This window comes from Styela clava, chromosome 13 (assembly GCF_964204865.1).
Source record: "Styela clava chromosome 13, kaStyClav1.hap1.2, whole genome shotgun sequence".
NCBI classification, from domain to species: Eukaryota; Metazoa; Chordata; class Ascidiacea; order Stolidobranchia; family Styelidae; genus Styela; species Styela clava.
In genome coordinates this window covers 2,707,941-2,726,408 of record NC_135262.1, presented here as the reverse complement: position 1 = coordinate 2,726,408, position 18,468 = coordinate 2,707,941, and the positions used below count along the sequence as shown (strand labels likewise).

Here is an 18,468-nt window from a genome sequence, read left to right as displayed (position 1 = left end):
AAACACATTGCGGAAGTGAAGACGATGCAAAAAAATGGAAAAAAGAATGGGGAGGTAATGCAATTTGGACAACTTTTTCTAATTTTTCTAGTGGGGTAGGGATACTGCTATCAAATAAAATAGAAGCAACTTTTGATGACGTACAATTAGATGAATTTGGTAGATATATATTGGTTAGGTGGAAGTCTTTCGATGAACATTTTACCTTGCTAAATATATATGCCCCAAATAGATGTAGGGAAAGAAGTGAATTATTTTTGGCAGTGCAAAATAAAATAGAAAGCTGTATAACCCAAAATCCCAATTCACAATACCAAATTTATGTTGGAGGTGACTTCAACTGTGTTTTAAACAAAGAAGATAAATATCCTAGCATAAGATACAAAGTAGATAATAGCATTAAAAAACTTTATGAGTTTATTACAACCTTTGATTTGATAGATATTTGGAGAAACAGTAATAAAACTAAAAAGCAATACACATGGTGGCAAAAAAGCAATAATATACAAAACGTTGTTTCAAAGAGTCGATTAGATAGATGGTACATTTCGAAATGCCAAATTGCGAATGTTAGTAAAATTGAGATTAAGGAAGCTGTCATGTCGGATCATCATCCGGTATATCTAAAAATTGCTTCAATGAATTGTTTAAAACATGGACCCGGGTATTGGAAATACAATTCTCAGTTGAATGATTATGAGTATTTTTGCCTAAGAATAAAAGCAATATTGAAAAAATGGCATTTTGATATAAAAAACATTGATGAAACAGAAAGAGGTTCTTTCTGGGATAATTGTAAAAAGAAAATCAAAAATTGGGCCATTCATTGTTCTAAATTGAAAAAAGATGAGGAAAACAAAAAAACAACTTTATTACTAAATCAATATAGGGAATGCTTCCAAGAAATGGAAAGATATGCGGAGGATGAGGAAACTAAAATGAAATTACAAGATGCTGAAACTGAATTAAAACAGCATATAAAACAAAAAACAAGAGGGTCAATAATTCGATCTAGGATTAAATGGACAGAGGAGGGAGAGAAATCCTCAAAATATTTTTTGAATTTGGAAAAAATAAGAGCTAAAGCTAAAATGATCAAATCAATAAGAAAATGTGACGGTCTTCTTGTCCATGAGCATGGAGAAATTCAGAATGAGATTGTTAAATTTTATCGCAATCTATATCACAAGGATACTGAATTAGATGTTAGTGTACAAGAAAGATTAATTGGGAATTATCATAAACTTATAACAGATGACCAAAAAAATAGTTTAGAAAATGAAATAACGGGTGATGAACTTGAATATGCCATGACAGAACTCAAATTAAATAAAGCTCCTGGTTTAGACGGATTAACAAAAGAATTTTATTCTAAATTTTGGCACAAATTAAAACCCATATTAATGTTGCTATATAAAAGTTATCACCAGCTGAGAGAAATGCCCCGAGATACAATAACGGGAGTCATAACATTAATATATAAAAGTGGAGAAAAGGAGGACATAAAGAATTGGAGGCCCATAACATTGCTAAATTTTGATTACAAATTAATAGCTAAAATTATTGCGAACAGAATTAAAACTGTATTACCAGACCTAATTGACATCAATCAAACTGCGTTCGTTCCTGGACGATCAATTCATCAAAATCTTCTTTCGATTAGGGACGATATATTTTGGGCAAATAAAGAAAATTTACCATTACTTATTTTTTCGATAGATCAAAAAAAAGCATATGATATGGTAGATAGGGATATACTTGTTAAATTATTAAAAAAATCTGGATTTGGAAAATACCTTATTAATTGGATAATTACTTTATATAAAAACACGTCTTCTAGAATAAATGTAAATGGATATTTATCAGAAAAAATTTATATGTCAAGGGGGGTAAGGCAGGGATGTCCACTTTCTCCATTGTTATATTTATTTATTTCTGAATTAATATCAACCAATATAAGATGCAATAGAGACATTATCGGATTCAAGAATTGCACGAATCAAAGAGATGTATATAATGGGTTTGCAGACGACATAACACTCATGCTTGAGTCAATGTCGTCTGTAGATTCAGTATTAAAATTAATGGAGATGTTGGAAAGTGGTACAGGTCAAAAAATTAATAGGGATAAATGTACGATATTATTATGTGGATCCTCTCGAAGCTGGCAAATAAATAATACCTATAAGGATATTGCTTTAAAAAGGGAAGAGATAAAATTATTAGGAATATATATAGGAAACTCCCAAAAGTCTAGAGACAAAAACTGGTCTAATATTCTTGCAAATGTTCAAAAAATTGTAAACCTATGGAAGGGACGAAATCTGACCATTGTAGGAAGAGTTGTTGTTGCAAAATCTTTGATGCTGTCTAAATTATGGTATATGGCTAGTTTTGAGTTTATGCCGGAAAAATATATTCAAAAAATGGAAACGATAATCTGGAAATTTATTTGGAATGATAAAGCACAAATGATTAATAGAAATATCAGCTGTAGCGAATTTTTCGAAGGAGGGGTGAAAATGATGAACATTAGGAATCAAATTGAAGCTTTACAGGTAAAATGGGTGTTAAAATTGCTTGAAGGTTGTAATAATCCATGGTCTCAGAGAGCAAAGTATTTTGTAAATAACTATTTTGATGTATTATCGAAAGGTAACTTAGAATGCTTGTATTTGAACTTTAAATTGGGAACCAATATACATATACCGAAATTTTATACTAGTATAATCAACTCATTCAAACAAATTGGCTTAAAATGGAATCAACCACAAAATATAGCAGAAATATCACAGGAAATAATTTGGCACAATCCTCTAATATTAGATAGAAATAATATTGAAATAACTGCTAAATCAAATTGGGTTCAGGCAAAAATAATTACTGTTAGTGATATCTTTGGCAAAACAATATATGATATTTCCAAAAGAGTGTACCCCCAGCTAGAAAACTCTGCAATAAGTACTTTAAGAAAAAACTGCTTGATAAATAAGTGCGAAAATGAATTACGGCAAATATGGGAAGCACTTCCAATAGAATGGAGAGAGATTTTATCAAGGAATAGGGAATTTGGTCAAACAAGAATATTAATTGATAGGTACAATGGGTCGAAAGACTTGACCACTAATCAAATTTATAGGATTTTACAAAGTAAGAAAAATGATACATTTTTGAAAAACCATAAGGAATACATATTTAATAAATTTCACCTAACTAAGGCAATTAATTGGAATAAAATATGGAAAATAAATATTGGAAACAAGTATAAAGAGTTATGTTGGAAGTTAATTCATAATGGGTTGCCCACTGGAGACAAAATAAAACACTGGTTCATTGATGAACCAGGAATGTGTGTCTTATGTGAAAATAATGTTGAAGAAACTGTGTGTCATTTATTTTTAGAATGTGACTGGTCTAGTGATTTTTGGCAATGGTGTTGCATAGATATTAATCAAAATACTATTATAGCAAACGATTCGGAATGCAAATCAAAATTAATCACAATATTATGCGGAAAATCAACAATTTGGGAATATCGAAATTCAGTAAAATATGATGAAATAGATAAAATGAAAAGTAGTATGCGTTCAATTTTCAAGTGTAAACTGGTAGGGATTTTAAATTTACTAAAAGCAAGCGAAAGACATGAATTATTGTTATATGAGCACATGGATGATCTTTTACATAGGTCAATCATGATGTAAGTTTATATGCAACACCATACTCTGAAAATTATTGAAAGTATGTTATCTGTACATCATTTTCATAAGAGGAAGATGTATCGACTATGAAACATAGATGGCGAATGGGAAAAACCCAATATGAAAGCGTGGATTTTTCCATATTCTCTGTCTAATTTTTGTATTCTTGTATTTTTCATGCTAACTAAAAAATTAAAATAAAAACTGATTACCTGTAAATTAAAATTATATTCAACTAACTGCTGAGTGGTTTACATGTGGATTAACTCAACTTTTTTGGACATATATTGGATTATATTAAAATAATGACATCATGGTAATGGTATGAATTTTGTCTTTATTTTGATTTTTACTATTCATATGTATTGGGGCGAATGGGATTAAATTAAAAAATGATAAACAAAAACATGGAAACAAAAAAAATTATCTATTTATATATTTATAATAAAATGATTTGATACCAAAATATTAATACGAAAATTCCGTTTGGCATTGGAATTTATTTGGCACAAAAAAAAAAAAAAAAAAAAAAAGGTGCCAAGTCGCCAACCGCCTCTCAGTGATTTGGTTACGGTTTATCAAGGGAGAGACAGGCCGACAATTTTTTTATCTTGTCTTTATGTCCCACTTTAGGATGGGATTTACATATTTATGTAAGCGATTCTCTCGCACAAAATCAATTTCACACGACACACGAGTGTGGGCTGGCATCCTACGACGCTAGCCCACACTCGTTTTTGACAGGCCATACTAGGGGTAACTGGTCCGTGCTTGGTATTGCATTTGCGCTGTGTATACCGTATCCAATATGGTCTCTATTTTGTCATAGCCACCAAGTTTTTATGTATTAACGTTTATAAAGTGGTAAAATAGTTGGTTAACCCCTTGACGTCAGACTGAGTGTGGGCTGAACGAGTGTGGGCTGGGGTAACTTTGGTGATAATATGATAATTTTCTATTTTTGCTTTACAGTTTTTATATATAAAAATGACATACAAATGTGCAGTTCCAGATATCTGGTTTTAATTATTCAGCTTGTATTTGGGTGCACAAAACGTTCATTTTCTTCAAGATTTATAATGGAGGCCGCTGGATCTTCGAAAATGACGATACTGGAGAATGTCAGTGGATTTGAGGATCGAAAAAATACAATATTATACTGCCCACCTTCGGGTATTGAAAATAACAAACATGAATCAAATAATAATGTGATATTTTTTCCTGGAGATGTGCAAGATTTTGAAGAGAATATGAAAGAACATCATAATAGCAAAGAATGGGTAGAGTTTAGCTATGAAAAAACTGTTGAATTATTTTCACAAAAATTTTCAGGAAGCCATATATGGCTTATTTCACCTTCAAAGAAAATTTATAAAACATTCAGCATTTATAAAAATTTTGTCAAGAGCGAAGGATTATTTGGAATACCTGAGTACACTGGCGATTATAATGGACTACTACATCTTCAAAAACTATTTACAAACGCGCATGGACTTATTTTCAAAGACAAAAATGCTTCTAAAAGTTTGAATAATGATTACACTATTACTTTATCAGCTTTTAGCAAAGGCTGTATAGTCCTGAACCAATTTTTATATGAAGTAGCAGAATTTTCACGAACTGACAATGATGTTGAAGATAATCAAAATTCTGGTAACGTTTTACCATTTATCAGTCGCATTAAAAACTTATATTGGCTGGATGGAGGACACAGTGGTGAAAAAGACATTTGGGTAAAGGATGAAGATGTTTTAAAAAGCTTAAAAAATGGGAAATGGAGTAAAAATATTAAAATTTTCATCCATCTTACACCGTACCAAGTCAAAGATAAAATTCATCCTTGGAAAGGTGAGGAAGAAGCAGAATTTGTGTCAGGCTTGACAGAACTTGGTGTCAATTTTGTCGAAAAATTGCATTTTGATACCGGCGATGATGATGAAATAATAGATAAAGAAGCTTCACTAAGAAAACATTTCGAAGTTATGAATGTTTTCGACGGGGAGTAGAACAAATAAAACAATGCCCATCACTGCCCGAAATGAATCATATGATCAAAAAATAATATTTATTTATTCTGAAATTTGTGAAAAATACAAGATGCCAATCAAATCATTGATTACCTTCACTTTTACAAAGAAAACGGTTATGCATGTTTTTTATGGGAGTGAAACAAAAATAATACAGCAGTACAGTAATGCTGAAACCAAATAATTTCCTTTCTGAATAGATTTCGAAATAATATTTATTAATACAATTTCGAGTTTGTTCTGAATTTACTATAGTTATTTGGTTATACTTGAATATAATTACCGTAGATTATATTTGCCTAAAATGTAATTTAAAAAAATTTGTTCAATATTGTCCTTGTGAGTCGAGATCTTATAAGATGTCACGGACCTACTGTTGGGTACAGGAGAGGTAGAACGAAAAAATGGCTAAATCATATGGCGAACCACAGCCTCTCATAGACTTGATTTTATTTTGGATACTTACATTTTTTTATTTTGGATATTTACGCTCTAATTTTGGATATTTACGCTCCTATTTATTTTTCAATGAATAAAATATACACCGCATTATCTGTTATTTGTAGCTAGTTATTTTTGCAGAGCGCAAGGCTTAGCAAATCACATAAAGGGCTTGAAAAACCACTTGTCTATCAACATGATTTGATTGGTTTATTATTCCCATAGTTTTCAGAAATTAAATCAACTTTGCATTCCTTCAGTTGTTCCGTTTGATAAAGTGAAACTGTTCTGTATAATTATTCAAACGAGATAGCGATTGGAGACCGCCAACTTATCGATCCAGTGGCGTGTATCCTTCGCTCTGACTCAATAGCGACACCACGTGTCCCATTACTGATTAATTAATAATTCGCTAATTATACGACATAATATACCAAAATCAATAGGATTTTGGTCAGAGATATGATGAATGCACATGTAAAATTTGGAGTAGACTCAACCTCGCTTTCGTGAGAAATCGCGTAACATACAAAAGTGTCTAACAGACAGACAAATACCTATCAACATACTTACCGATCGAGATCGATAAGTAGCAAGACTTCAAATTTTGAAAACATTTAATTTGAATCATTCTGTAAAGTGCGCCATATTTAAATAGTGAGTTGGCATCTCAGACGTATATTTATTTCAAAATTTCTGCCTCATACATTGTATCATGGATTAGTTTCTTTATACGGTTCCCTTGCAACAATATCATAATGCTTCTACAATGACTGCCTTGCCCATTTAGTTCAGTAAAGCAAAACACACAACAATAATCTGAATTCTATTTTAATAAGCAATGTTAACCTGATACATTGTACACACATAAACTAGTGAAACTTGTGCAATTGTGAATGTGCGTTGTGTGGGATAAATAGGCAAGATTATCCAGAAATTGCACAATATTCAGCGACGAAGCAGACCTATGGATATCTTTTTCTTGCCATTACAGGAGTACCAATCAATTACAAATTATCAGCACTTATAAATAGAAAAGTAGCAAAGCTTGTAATCTATGTTTTCTCAGTCCGTAGCCATGAATTCAAACTTTTTTTTTTTTGGTCTTTCCAAACACTATTGTTATCATTTTCTATAGGAAATTGCTAGTATCTCTAAATCAGGGCCTCCACAGGCATACCTTACTGGCAGTCCAAAAAGAATATAATACTGAATACACTTCAATTAAAGAGTCCTATAATTCTATTAAGACAGCAAGTGATTTAACTTGGATATCTCCAATAAACACTTGGGTGTTCATCCAACTTTAAATTAAAATGTAAGGGTTCACAGCGGAAAAAAGTTTGAAGCCCTGCTCTAAGTAGTGGAATGCTTTATAAGCTAGGATGAGATTTTAATATTTAAGCATAAGCAAGGGAAAAAAAGTTGTTGAGACAGGTTTATTATATGGTAAACCATGGCCTTTTGTCCGGTAACCAGTCAGTTCCCTATGCAAAGACTCAAAGTTTGAATGTTTACACTTAAAAATCATAGGAATTCACAGCATTTCAAGATGTCGTATCAAAGAATGTCCATAGATGAAATATCTTCAAATACATGTTGGACAAAATTTGCTCCCAATAGTGGTTGCCCATGTTAATGGCTCACACTTGAGTTGACTGATTACGAAAACTTCAAAAGCAACACAAAACATTTATATTCCAATATATGCTAAGGGACTCTATAAAGAATACATATCTATCTACATAATGTGGGCAATGCTATGTAGCTACTGCTTCTTAGGTGCGGGCATAGAAAATTAATTGAGGGGAATACAAAATGTGCTCATTCAGGGTTTCAATAAGCGGCGAGAATGCGTCATAACTGAATTATCAAACGAAAAAGTGGTATAAAATCAAAAACGTGATGGATAATATTGTTTTGAAGTAAAATAAATTGATTACCGGTATTTAAGCAGGCTCTGAATACAATCTAAATTAACATCATACAAGTCTACAAATTTTCTTCAGATAAAGGTTATAAAGTCTGCTCACGAAAGCTTGCATTCTTGAAAGTTTTTGTTATTAAAAGTTGGTTTGAAGTTGGAGATGAAATTTTTTTGAAAGCTGGACTGATTAGTAGACCCATGGGTAGTTTGCTGTTCTAGTTTGACATAAAGTACTCACTTAAAAGTCGATTAGAACAACCGGGGATAAAAGGGAAATGAATAGTGTTTATTTACGCTTCTCTTACACGCCTAAGTATACCACGTGTCGTGTCTGATGCCAGGCTTATTGGTGTTTTATCATTTTTATTACGAATTGTAGTATCAGCGCCAGCTGAGATGAGTGTTTGTGCTATGTCGACACGATCCTCTTCGCAAGCTAAATGTAGAGCAGTGTTCCCCTCTGAATCAGTACAATTGTAGTTTGTGTTGTATGCAAGTAGTAGCTTCACCATCTTAGTGTTCCCTCGTGAAGCAGCTCGATGTAACGGTGTTGCGTGGAGATGATCCGCTACGTCTGTTTCTGCCCCGCGGGCGAGTAAACCCTCTGCAATTTTGTATCTGTAAAAGCAAATATCATGTCAGAATGGAATAATTTTTCATACATGATCCTAGGTAAAAGAAAGTTGAGATGAGCAGGATACCCCAAGTCACAAAGAATTCTATTACATGAGAGTGTGACAGGCAAAAAGATGGAAGCAAAGTGGGTTTTATGTCCCCTCAAATACATTCTGAATAAATTGTCACTGGTATTAAGATCCGATACCTTCACCCAAAGATGCTTAATAAATGCACAGGTTTTTCATTTGTTACACAAGGAATAGTCTCTAATATTAACTATTATCTTTAAATAAAATGCATTATTTAAGAGCCACTGTAGCTTAGAACATTGAATAACTGCTTTTTGTGGCTTGTTTAAATCATTAATTAATGAAGGAAATCAAAAATGCCATGTTCATTACCATCTGGGGCGAATAATTTGTTCCACATTCTTATTCTCAAACCAGACCCATTTTATTTGACCAACTACTTGAGCATATGGGGCATTTTGTTTAGTATTACTGTATATCTTAATTATATAAATTATTTATTGAAAAAAACCCTCTTTCATTTATATTGCCTATAAAAAAAAACCAAATAGTACACGAAGTAAATTTTGAGTAACAAAATTACCGATCTCTCGATGCAGCATAATGCAAAGGAGTCTGTCCTGTTGAGTTTCTTGCATTTATCGCAGCACCTCTTGACATCAGTGCAAAAGCGATCTCTTCATTCCCATTTGACGAAGCAATGTGAAGAGCTGACCAATCACTGTCATCCTTTGCATTCACATCAGCTCCATTGTCCAATAGGAAATCAGCAATGTCTCGCTTCCCAGCAGACGTTGCCCAATGTAGTGGTGTTCGATCTGTTTGGTCCTAAAATAGGAAAACATTTTCTTATTTGCCTGAAGGGAAAGATCAAATGAGGTAATTATATGGCGAACCATACTTTCCCAATAACTCTTAGCTTGTAAAATAAGAAGAATGATTAAATAAGAATAACATAATCTCTTTCCACGAAATGGCAAGTATATTTGTGAGCTTTCAATAGATCATAGTCTAATTTCTTCAGACAAAACAAGACATGGCTTAATAAAACAGCAATAATTGTCACTCATACTGGTACTATTAATTAGCTATTCTGATACTTATCATATGTAGGCCTATATGGTGAGTGACAGTCCGAAATGCCCAAAGCATATTATTGGAAATTCAAACAAATTCGGATCAATTGCATTTATAAGTGATTCTTGGTCCAGGAAAGATTTTAACAGAATATTCACATGAATTTATTTTATTATGGCTTAGTTTAACTTTTGACACTGTAAAAACGAAAACTAATCAAAATGATGTTCATCCCTAGCGCTACTATTCTACCAAATTTAATTCCTATATATTTAAAGTGGCTTGTGTGAATTTATCTGGTAAATATACCACAGAAATATATAATAAAAATATAAGTAACTAAACAACTAAAATATGTTTGTAGGAAGGAATTTGATTCTGGTCAAATGAAACGTAACATAATACATAGGTTCTTGAAGTGAACCAAACGAAGCCCCAGGGCTCTGTGAGAGAAACTCAGAGGAATATTTTTTTTTAAAACTAAGCAGCGAATACATTTGAATCATTAAATAAAGTAATTTCAGTTTACTCAGGAGCAATAATCGGTAAATAACAATGTGTTTTTTTATTTTTATAAATTTATTGTGGGGTTCCGTAAACAATAGTAACACCAAAACATTGAGAACCCCTGACATAATATATGCGTGTATACTGCAAGAATCTTGAATCATCTTTACCAATTAAAATATAAAACGAGAATATCGGTTGGAAACCGAAGACTTATCGATCGATAGTTAGGGGATCCCCCAAAACAGAAACTGCAGTTTCGATTCATCCGCTCTTGTAACTTGCGCACTGCGCATCGCACACACACACTCGGCGGGTTTCAAAATTCTCTCGCTTTACAAAAATCTAGATCACTATATCAATAATTGATTGATAACTCGCTAATTATACGACATAATTCGCCCAAAATCAATAGGCTTCTGGTCCGAGATAAGATGAATGCACATGCAAAATCTGGAGCAGATTCAATCTCGCTTTCGTGAGATATCGCGTGCATCTAACAGACACACACACAGACATACAGACAAATACCTATCAATATACTTACCGATCTTAAGATCGATAAGTAATGAAAATGAGAAGTCACCTTAATATTGACAAACTGTGGCTTCTGTGATATTCTGTATTGCAGTAGAGCTTGTTGTCCGTCGTAAGCAAAATTACAAATTTCTTCGTTTGAAACTCCAGCTGACATATTTACTATCAAATCGGTCATATTTATTCTGGAAAATAGGAATGATATAGTGAGTAAGTAATTGGAGTAAAATTGTTCTGATTGGTCATGCTGCATTGACTTGCAATCACAGCTGCAGGGATGAAGATTGGCAAGTTTGTCTTGATTGCAGAGTCACATTTTTCAAACTCTCCAAAAGGGGAAATTTTTGACATCAAATTCAAAATCTTTCATGGAAACTGAAAAAAAAAATACATTTGGAGTTGACTAAGCATTCTCATTAAGAATATCTGAAAATTTCATTAGGTATTTGGGCCCGCGCGAAATGCAGTGTCTATCACCATTAGAACATTATTTATTAGTTCTGGTAAGACGAATTGTGGTAGTGTTTCCTTATTCTAATCAACTCCCTTAGCACTGTTCCTTCACATAATCGCCAGTTTCGTTCGAGTTACCTAGTATGGGCCATATTATTTTAAACCTAAATAGCAACTGCATTTATTTAAATTGCGCCAAGTATTCTGATTAAAAATAGAATACATTAGAGTCTCAAACCCAGAGTCTGTGTCAAAGTTTTCATTAATCAAGAAGTCAAAGTCATTTTTGCAGAACAGAAAACCAAGATTATGATTTTCCAGATAAACATATTACTTTATTAGAAGCCAATTGTTTGGTAATAATAACATTCTAAATCTTATGCTAACAAGACAGCTGTTAATCCTATAACTTTAACTATGCAACATAACTACTCTTTCCTGACTCCGACAAAATATTTACTGCCTTTAACTATTAGAGAATTATAACATAAGCAAGTACAGCAGTTCTTCGAGTGACCTGCAAATAGCCTATATCTCCTATTTGCCACAAAAAGTTTTGGCTTCTTCATTTTTGTTAAATAAACCCACTTAGATAGACTTTTAACCGTAAAATGGTGCTAGCTCTCACAAGTAAGAAGTCGGAAAAATTGTGGCTCGCAAGGTCATTTAGTCCAACCTTTAACATGTTTCATAATTACATAAAAACATTCCCATTTGATACAATTTTAATCATAAACATATGATATTCAGCCTCCAGATGTATGCCGACTTCCTTCGCCGACAGAGCGCCTTAGCTAACAATTAAAGTCAGACAAAAGGCCGGGTATAATTTTACTCAAAGAATGTAATAAAGGCAGGGCTCGCGAGACCGCCTTTGTTATATGTTTAAATGGCCCTTTGACATAAAATCAAGCCTGCTATATCGATTAAATAGACATGTTTATTTATATGAATGCCACTTGAAAAGAATCATAAATATTATCGCCTCTGACATCCCACAACGCGATATAACCATGGCGATACTGACGCTTGCTCCCCGCATTCCTTTGCAAAATTGTCTATTCATGGAAACATGACATAACATATTTCAATAACCTTTGACCTGGTATGAAGAATGCGCTCAAGTGAATATATTACGAAAATGTGATTACTATATCTATTTTTAAAGATGGGTTAAATAGGATAAAAAGTTCAAGATTGCTACAAACACAATCTTGGGTACTTGAATAAGGGGGAAAAAAATGACGATACGCGAGTTTGCGTGCAGTTATCATCCATTTGGAATAAAACGTCACTAAAACAAATTTATTTTCAGATGTTCTAAATATTTTGCGCTCAGTTTTCTGGCATTTTATGTAGTATGGTATATGTAACCTTTTGACTCATACTTTGAATTATAACGATATTGTCAACTGCCGACAAAACGATTTTTTGTAATAGAATCATATATATATACTTCATCAATGCAACATTTTCAACGCTGATTTTGAGAGTGTTCAGGAGAGTTGGCGCTTACAAACAGGCTCACGCATTAAAAACTATCATTTTCATTCAAAGTATAAGTATATTTAGATTTTCCCACACAAAAATCATACACGAAACACAAACAATGAACACACAGAAGAAGAGAAAATCGGGGAAACTGGCAAAATCTTTGTAGATATTGTCGCGGACTAAAGTGTCCGCGTTTATGTTTTGTGTATATATATATTTTTATGTTTATGGACCTTTCCCCGACCTTTGACCCTCGAAAAATTCTTCCTATACTTTACCATTGCAAAATTTTCAGGGCTATTTTAAGAGTGCTTTTGCGAGTTGGCGCCTGTAAAATGGGGTATGTGTTTCAAACCATCATTATGATTCATCGCATACAACATACTGTTTTTTAAAAGTACCGGTAAAGAATTTCAGGCTAGTCTATCACAGCTATTTCTACAATAATTTTTATCACTGCAATTAAATTAAAACTCCTAGGAAGACAGCGTGATCATTGAATCATCTGATTTTTATTTAAGTTTCTGAAATACAACTAAAAACTAACGAATAGAGTTCAAAAACGCGAAAACGAGGTAATGTTTACAACCAGCCTTGAAAATCTGTCTGAGTGAGAAAAGTGTCTGAGCGGATGCGAAAAGGGGGGCATTGTTACGTCACTCTTCGCATCTTGCTGATTGGCCAATGTCACGAAATAAACAAGGAAGTCGATACTCGGGGAAAGGTCCGTAGACTGTTATGTTGACATTTATTTAATGCTGTTTTGTCGGATTTGGACTCCGACCACTCACTACATGTGAGGCAAAAACTGTCTTTCGATCTCTCTTCTCCGGCTGCCGCGCTGGCGGGCGGTCGTGTTTTCGGTTCCTTAGTTATATTTTGTTGTGTTGTCTGTTTATGTTGTTTTAAGTCTGATATTGGAATTGCCGAACAATAAACAACCAATCCGGAACCTTTGAGTCTTCTGATTCATTCTACAACCACGGTAACAACATCATGGTCCGTGACAATATACATGCATATACAACCCACATTCAACACAAACATATATTTAAAATAAAAAAGACGAAGACACGAACGGGTATCGTTCGGGCATTAAACTTGTGTAAACATAAACACTCGGTGGGTCCCAATTTATAAATACAATTTAATAAATACACTACAGTGCTTTTTCTATGGAAATAGGGAATAAAAAACACTTGTCGAAATGGTGATGCTCAGTGTTCCCTCTAAAGTGCGCGCGCGCACACAGCTTTCAGAGGCTGCGCACAGACGTATTTCGATGTAATGTAACAATATTCTCGGTTAGCAGGTTGAGAAAGTTTGTTGTTGGCCCACCCATTACCCGGTTAGAACGCCAAAATTTCTTCATTGGTTTTTGCACAAATATTAGTCATTTCCAAAAAAGTGCGCAGACACCAAAATTCCTGCGCACACATACTACAAAAAATTAGAGGGAACATTGGTGATGCTGTAGTTCAATTTCTGTGCAAAAATAACACAGTAACAAAAAATTGTTACTAAATAAACAAGCTTTGTAAATAGATTGAATGTTTCATAACAGTCTATGCAAAAACACGGTATGCAATCCAATCCTTATCCATAAACTTCTTTGATCCCGGTGGATGGGCCTTGCTCATGTTGGTATTACGCGATACAAATCCAACAGTAAATACCAAAACACACAGCGCGTAGCATTCTCAGTCAAACAGCCAACAAGTAAGTCATATTTATTCTGGAAAATAGGAATGATATAGTGAGTAAGTAATTGGAGTAAAATTGTTCTGATTGGTCATGCTGCATTGACTTGCAATCACAGCTGCAGGGATGAAGATTGGCAAGTTTGTCTTGATTGCAGAGTCACATTTTTCAAACTCTCCAAAAGGGGAAATTTTTGACATCAAATTCAAAATCTTTCATGGAAACTGAAAAAAAAAATACATTTGGAGTTGACTAAGCATTCTCATTAAGAATATCTGAAAATTTCATTAGGTATTTGGGCCCGCGCGAAATGCAGTGTCTATCACCATTAGAACATTATTTATTAGTTCTGGTAAGACGAATTGTGGTAGTGTTTCCTTATTCTAATCAACTCCCTTAGCACTGTTCCTTCACATAATCGCCAGTTTCGTTCGAGTTACCTAGTATGGGCCATATTATTTTAAACCTAAATAGCAACTGCATTTATTTAAATTGCGCCAAGTATTCTGATTAAAAATAGAATACATTAGAGTCTCAAACCCAGAGTCTGTGTCAAAGTTTTCATTAATCAAGAAGTCAAAGTCATTTTTGCAGAACAGAAAACCAAGATTATGATTTTCCAGATAAACATATTACTTTATTAGAAGCCAATTGTTTGGTAATAATAACATTCTAAATCTTATGCTAACAAGACAGCTGTTAATCCTATAACTTTAACTATGCAACATAACTACTCTTTCCTGACTCCGACAAAATATTTACTGCCTTTAACTATTAGAGAATTATAACATAAGCAAGTACAGCAGTTCTTCGAGTGACCTGCAAATAGCCTATATCTCCTATTTGCCACAAAAAGTTTTGGCTTCTTCATTTTTGTTAAATAAACCCACTTAGATAGACTTTTAACCGTAAAATGGTGCTAGCTCTCACAAGTAAGAAGTCGGAAAAATTGTGGCTCGCAAGGTCATTTAGTCCAACCTTTAACATGTTTCATAATTACATAAAAACATTCCCATTTGATACAATTTTAATCATAAACATATGATATTCAGCCTCCAGATGTATGCCGACTTCCTTCGCCGACAGAGCGCCTTAGCTAACAATTAAAGTCAGACAAAAGGCCGGGTATAATTTTACTCAAAGAATGTAATAAAGGCAGGGCTCGCGAGACCGCCTTTGTTATATGTTTAAATGGCCCTTTGACATAAAATCAAGCCTGCTATATCGATTAAATAGACATGTTTATTTATATGAATGCCACTTGAAAAGAATCATAAATATTATCGCCTCTGACATCCCACAACGCGATATAACCATGGCGATACTGACGCTTGCTCCCCGCATTCCTTTGCAAAATTGTCTATTCATGGAAACATGACATAACATATTTCAATAACCTTTGACCTGGTATGAAGAATGCGCTCAAGTGAATATATTACGAAAATGTGATTACTGTATCTATTTTTAAAGATGGGTTAAATAGGATAAAAAGTTCAAGATTGCTACAAACACAATCTTGGGTACTTGAATAAGGGGGAAAAAAATGACGATACGCGAGTTTGCGTGCAGTTATCATCCATTTGGAATAAAACGTCACTAAAACAAATTTATTTTCAGATGTTCTAAATATTTTGCGCTCAGTTTTCTGGCATTTTATGTAGTATGGTATATGTAACCTTTTGACTCATACTTTGAATTATAACGATATTGTCAACTGCCGACAAAACGATTTTTTGTAATAGAATCATATATATATACTTCATCAATGCAACATTTTCAACGCTGATTTTGAGAGTGTTCAGGAGAGTTGGCGCTTACAAACAGGCTCACGCATTAAAAACTATCATTTTCATTCAAAGTATAAGTATATTTAGATTTTCCCACACAAAAATCATACACGAAACACAAACAATGAACACACAGAAGAAGAGAAAATCGGGGAAACTGGCAAAATCTTTGTAGATATTGTCGCGGACTAAAGTGTCCGCGTTTATGTTTTGTGTATATATATATTTTTATGTTTATGGACCTTTCCCCGACCTTTGACCCTCGAAAAATTCTTCCTATACTTTACCATTGCAAAATTTTCAGGGCTATTTTAAGAGTGCTTTTGCGAGTTGGCGCCTGTAAAATGGGGTATGTGTTTCAAACCATCATTATGATTCATCGCATACAACATACTGTTTTTTAAAAGTACCGGTAAAGAATTTCAGGCTAGTCTATCACAGCTATTTCTACAATAATTTTTATCACTGCAATTAAATTAAAACTCCTAGGAAGACAGCGTGATCATTGAATCATCTGATTTTTATTTAAGTTTCTGAAATACAACTAAAAACTAACGAATAGAGTTCAAAAACGCGAAAACGAGGTAATGTTTACAACCAGCCTTGAAAATCTGTCTGAGTGAGAAAAGTGTCTGAGCGGATGCGAAAAGGGGGGCATTGTTACGTCACTCTTCGCATCTTGCTGATTGGCCAATGTCACGAAATAAACAAGGAAGTCGATACTCGGGGAAAGGTCCGTAGACTGTTATGTTGACATTTATTTAATGCTGTTTTGTCGGATTTGGACTCCGACCACTCACTACATGTGAGGCAAAAACTGTCTTTCGATCTCTCTTCTCCGGCTGCCGCGCTGGCGGGCGGTCGTGTTTTCGGTTCCTTAGTTATATTTTGTTGTGTTGTCTGTTTATGTTGTTTTAAGTCTGATATTGGAATTGCCGAACAATAAACAACCAATCCGGAACCTTTGAGTCTTCTGATTCATTCTACAACCACGGTAACAACATCATGGTCCGTGACAATATACATGCATATACAACCCACATTCAACACAAACATATATTTAAAATAAAAAAGACGAAGACACGAACGGGTATCGTTCGGGCATTAAACTTGTGTAAACATAAACACTCGGTGGGTCCCAATTTATAAATACAATTTAATAAATACACTACAGTGCTTTTTCTATGGAAATAGGGAATAAAAAACACTTGTCGAAATGGTGATGCTCAGTGTTCCCTCTAAAGTGCGCGCGCGCACACAGCTTTCAGAGGCTGCGCACAGACGTATTTCGATGTAATGTAACAATATTCTCGGTTAGCAGGTTGAGAAAGTTTGTTGTTGGCCCACCCATTACCCGGTTAGAACGCCAAAATTTCTTCATTGGTTTTTGCACAAATATTAGTCATTTCCAAAAAAGTGCGCAGACACCAAAATTCCTGCGCACACATACTACAAAAAATTAGAGGGAACATTGGTGATGCTGTAGTTCAATTTCTGTGCAAAAATAACACAGTAACAAAAAATTGTTACTAAATAAACAAGCTTTGTAAATAGATTGAATGTTTCATAACAGTCTATGCAAAAACACGGTATGCAATCCAATCCTTATCCATAAACTTCTTTGATCCCGGTGGATGGGCCTTGCTCATGTTGGTATTACGCGATACAAATCCAACAGTAAATACCAAAACACACAGCGCGTAGCATTCTCAGTCAAACAGCCAACAAGTAATAAATCATGTACCACTTATAGGTAAACTACTGATAGCTAATTTTAGGCTAATTTATAGCAGCATTTGCTGTATCAATTTTTGATTGCTATGACTAAACCAAAAGTCCGCAGAAGGCACAATGACAATTAGGTTATTTCATTCACCACTATTTTTAGAAACAGAACTTAAATCTGAAAAATAGGACGCCAACTTATCTAAAAGATGCAATGTTCACAAATACTCTTGAATATCTGTCTGAGCGAAAGAAGTGTCTGAGCGGCGACATAAATTCCTCACGTCATTTTTAACTTGCAGATTTGTAATTGTTACGGAAATAAAAAAGGAAATCAATGCCCGGGAAAACATCCTTAGTTCCCCTACCAAATGATATATTCTGAAGAGACGACATGGGGTATTCAGCGCTGCAAATATAATAGTATTGGTAACACTTAGTCCA

The 18,468-nt window shown here is 33.9% G+C and overlaps 2 protein-coding genes across 2 annotated transcripts; one reads left to right on the top strand and one right to left on the bottom strand.

Moving 5' to 3' along the window:
* The first annotated feature begins 4,658 nt into the window (after positions 1 to 4,658).
* Positions 4,659 to 5,813, top strand: LOC120332369 (mitochondrial protein C2orf69 homolog). Its single transcript, XM_039399603.2, has one exon. The coding sequence runs from the start codon at positions 4,700 to 4,702 to the stop codon at positions 5,705 to 5,707; it is 1,008 nt and encodes a 335-aa protein (XP_039255537.2). The 5' UTR covers positions 4,659 to 4,699; the 3' UTR covers positions 5,708 to 5,813.
* Positions 5,814 to 6,983: 1,170 nt separating this feature from the next.
* Positions 6,984 to 11,045, bottom strand: LOC120332416 (uncharacterized). Its single transcript, XM_039399654.2, has 3 exons — positions 10,914 to 11,045; positions 9,327 to 9,571; positions 6,984 to 8,714 (listed from the first exon to the last, which is right to left on the bottom strand). Exons 1-3 carry the CDS (start codon positions 11,040 to 11,042, stop codon positions 8,387 to 8,389), a joined length of 702 nt encoding a protein of 233 aa, XP_039255588.2. The 5' UTR covers positions 11,043 to 11,045; the 3' UTR covers positions 6,984 to 8,386.
* Between the last annotated feature and the right edge of the window lie 7,423 nt (positions 11,046 to 18,468).